Raw genomic sequence first — 3,893 nt, forward strand, 5'->3', positions numbered from 1 at the left:
AAGGACATCATGCTTGGCAGAGTACAGGGTCAGCGGAAAAGAGGAAGACCTTCAACGAGGTGGATTATTGACACAGTGGCTGCAACAATGAGCCCAAGCATCACAACGATTGTAAGGATGGGTAGAACCGGGCAGTTTTTCGTTCTGATGTGCATAGGGTCACTATGAGTCGGAACCGACTAGATGGCTCCTAACAACAACAACAACAATTACAGCTATACCATAAGTGGATGCCTTTAACAAACAAATTTATTTTCTCACAGTTTAGGCACCCAGTAGTCCAATTTCCCTGCACTGGCTCTAAGGGAAGGCTTTCACTCTCTGTCAGTTCTAGGGGAAGGTCCTTGTTTCTTCAGCTTCTATTTCCTGGTTCCTTAGAGATTTCCATGTGGCTTCACATTATTCTTCTCCCATCTCTACTTGCTGGTTTACTTGTTTAATCTCTTTTATATCTCAAAAGAGACTAGCTCAAGATAAACCCTACACTAATCCTGTCTCATTAACATAACAAAACAATCCAGTGCGAAAAAGGATTTTAACCACAGGCATAGAGGCTAGGATTTACAAAATATGTTTTTGGTTGACACAGTTCAATACATAACACTGGTCCACCTGAAAAAAAAAATGAAATTTAGATAAGCTTGTCTAAATATCATCTCCTCATCTTGATGTTCAAAGTCTTATGCTTTGATCACAAGATACCAAATACTGGGACCATATTTGCTTTATTGCCTTGCTCAATCTTCTTCATTTAGTTTTACTTCAATATAACATTGGCATTTAATGAGCCCTTTACAAGAAACAATAAGAAAAATTATTCCACATTTGTTGTAAAATTGTTGTGGTGATTACCATCATATTTGTCCATATCACTTATACAAATTCCCATAAGAGATATATGTTTTTAACTGAGATCAGTAAGAGTAAAGATTTGTCTCACCAAAAGAATTTGGCTTTATTTATTTGGTGATATTGCTAAGGTACAACATGACTGTTTTTCTTTTTGATCTGCAGTCATGAAACTAGTGATAAAATTTGATATTCAATCCCAACAATGATATTAAACTTTAAATTTGTTATATTTGTCACTTCTTACTGTCATACTTGTTTTCTTTTACAAATCTTAATACACAGGCTCCTGGGTGGTACAAATGGTTTGTGCTAAACTATTAACCAAATGGTTGGTGGTTCAAATCCATTCAGCATTGCCACAGAAGAAAGTCCTAGAGATCTGCTTCTGTAAGATTACAGCCATTGAAAACCCTATAGAGCACAGTTCTACTCTAAAGCACACAGGGTCACCAGGAGTCACAATTGACTCAATAACAAAGGGTTACATGTACATACGTACATACATGCACAGACAATTCATTTCAAATTACTTTTAAAGAGGCAAGCTCTAAACACATCTGTACAAACACTTGATTATGAATACGAAAATAACTATTATAAATGCATATACAAATCTTAATAAGGATCATGTTCATTATGAAGATATCTTTCTTCTTAAGAGTTTTATCAGTGTATTTTTCACATCCTTGTTTCTCAGACTATATATCAGGGGGTTCAACATGGGAATCACAGTGGTATAAAACACCGAGGACACTTTCTCCTGGGTGAGTGAACTGTTGGAAGCAGGCTTGAGATACATGGACATGAGGGACCCGTAAAATATAAGAACAGCTGTCAGGTGGGAACTGCAGGTACTGAAGGCTTTGGACCTGCCCTCTTTAGAGTGGATACGGAGGATGCTGGAGAGGATGAAAGCATAGGAAATGATGATTGACAGGCTGGGGGCCACCATGTTAAATCCACCAATGATGAAAATCAAAAGCTCATCAATGTAAGTGCTGGAACAGGAGAGTTTAATAAGAGGGACAGCATCACAGAAATAATGGCTAATGATGTTTGAGTTGCAGAAGGACAACCTTAATATACAACCTGTATGAATCACAGCATCCATAAAACCTATTGAGAAGACAGCAGCCACCAGCAGAGAGCAGACCCGAGGGGACATGATGACATTATAAAGCAGTGGGCTACAAATGGCAACATAGCGATCATAGGCCATTGCCACCAACATGTAGCATTCTGAAATGACAAAATACAGGGACAAAAACAGCTGAGTCATGCATCCATTATAGGATATAGCTTTATCTCTGCGTAAAAACCCAGCTAGCATTTTGGGGGTAACGACAGAAGAATAGCAGACATCTATAAAAGACAAATTACTGAGGAAATAGTACATGGGCATGTGAAGTTGAGAATTCAACCCAATTATTGAGATCATACCGAGGTTTCCTACCACGGTTACCATGTAGATCCCTAAGAAGAAGCAGAAAAGGGGTAGCTGAAGCTCTGGTTGGTCAGTTAATCCTGAAAGAAGAAACTCAGTCACTGTGGAATAATTTCTCATGTCCATTCTTCTCTGAGAAATCTGTGGAAATGAGAGGAAAAGAATCAAATAAGTCAGGCATGCTCCTAGCTTTTCTCCAATTCCACACAGCCCAGGACTTTATAGCTATAAAAACGTAGAACCCAGGTTCCCTTGTCCCCTTGGCATAAAGGCTGTGCCTCAATCCTTAGGGGGGAGGGGAGGATGTTAATAGGTGTTAAAGGAAATGAGTAGCTCAGGGTCATATGGGTCATATTCAGAAATGCTCAGTTACAGAAACAGGTTTCATAACTGAAAGGTATCTCAGAATCTTCTAGAGGATTACATAACATACAATATTTCTCCAGTTTAACTGATGATGGAACCTACTTTTTTCTGCAAGCCTATTGTAGCACTAGTGTGACTCAGAACATAATTTAGAAAACCATGTTTTTGTTTTGTGGTTTGTTCTGTTTTTTAATCTAACAATAAATTGATGCCTAGGTGCAAGCTTATTCTTCTTATACTTCTTCTGAAAAGCTGGATTATGGCAAAAGAGCAGACCTCTGAAAATTTATTCTGTCTTCTGAATCTCTGGTTGTCCTCTGGGCTAAGTCTGCCTCTTCCACCCAGGCCATTGAGTGCCCTTCAGAAGGAAGCTCTAGGCAGCCTACTACTACTGCCATTGCTTTTGACAATGCCCAATGACCCAGATATATATGCTTCTAGTTGGAGGTTCCCACACAGCACTTCCCGTTATACACCCACACCTGTTCTCAGGAGGAAGGCAATGATGGTGCACACCTCAGAGTCACCTGTCCTGGTGCAACCAAGGTCTTATCTCTGAAATATCTGACCATTTTTCGTTTAGTTTTGGACTGCACATACACGCCTCTATAGACTCTCACATTTGCCTAGAGATTGTGCAAAGCCCTGCTTAGAAATCTGGTATTTTCTCAACCTACCTAACCCAGGATCTATGTTTTCCTCTGGCTACTCAAGAAGCTGCTTGTTTCTCTTTGGTCCCAATCTATTACTGCCATCTTAGGCCCAGCACACTTCCTTTTGCCACTTGAATTTCCAAAGATGCAGAAGCCTCCTCCTGAAATTCCATGCCGCTCTGTTCAAAACAAAGGGTCTTCATAACAATGAACAGCTGTTCCCTTAGTAGCTTTTTAATTTCTACAGAATGCATGTCTTTTTAATCTTCTTTTCTTCTCCCATCCTGGGGGGTGAAGACAGGGGGCTCATTTGCAAAAAAGAGGACATCCAGTTGCCTTTTCTGTATTACTGCAATACCCTGGAGTTTTCCTTTTGCTTCATCCATCGCCAATTAACACGCACAGATACAGCCTTGTCACAGAGATCACACTGACAGAATAACGAAAGAAATGTTCAAGGAGATTCATATATTCAATTTTTTTTAACTTTAATCTCTCCTAGGTGTCACAGACACAGTGGCAGCTTTCATTACATATCTGATCCTCCCACATTTCCCCCAATTCCTACTTGGCTGTCT

At 39.7% G+C, this 3,893-nt stretch overlaps 1 protein-coding gene across 1 annotated transcript; it reads right to left on the bottom strand.

Moving 5' to 3' along the window:
* Positions 1 to 1,415: 1,415 nt before the first annotated feature.
* LOC100665254 (olfactory receptor 8D4-like) lies at positions 1,416 to 2,542 on the bottom strand. The gene has a single exon (XM_003418211.3). The coding sequence runs from the start codon at positions 2,420 to 2,422 to the stop codon at positions 1,487 to 1,489; it is 936 nt and encodes a 311-aa protein (XP_003418259.2). The 5' UTR covers positions 2,423 to 2,542; the 3' UTR covers positions 1,416 to 1,486.
* Positions 2,543 to 3,893: the final 1,351 nt, after the last annotated feature.

This window comes from Loxodonta africana, chromosome 15, assembly GCF_030014295.1.
Source record: "Loxodonta africana isolate mLoxAfr1 chromosome 15, mLoxAfr1.hap2, whole genome shotgun sequence".
Lineage (NCBI taxonomy): Eukaryota > Metazoa > Chordata > Mammalia > Proboscidea > Elephantidae > Loxodonta > Loxodonta africana.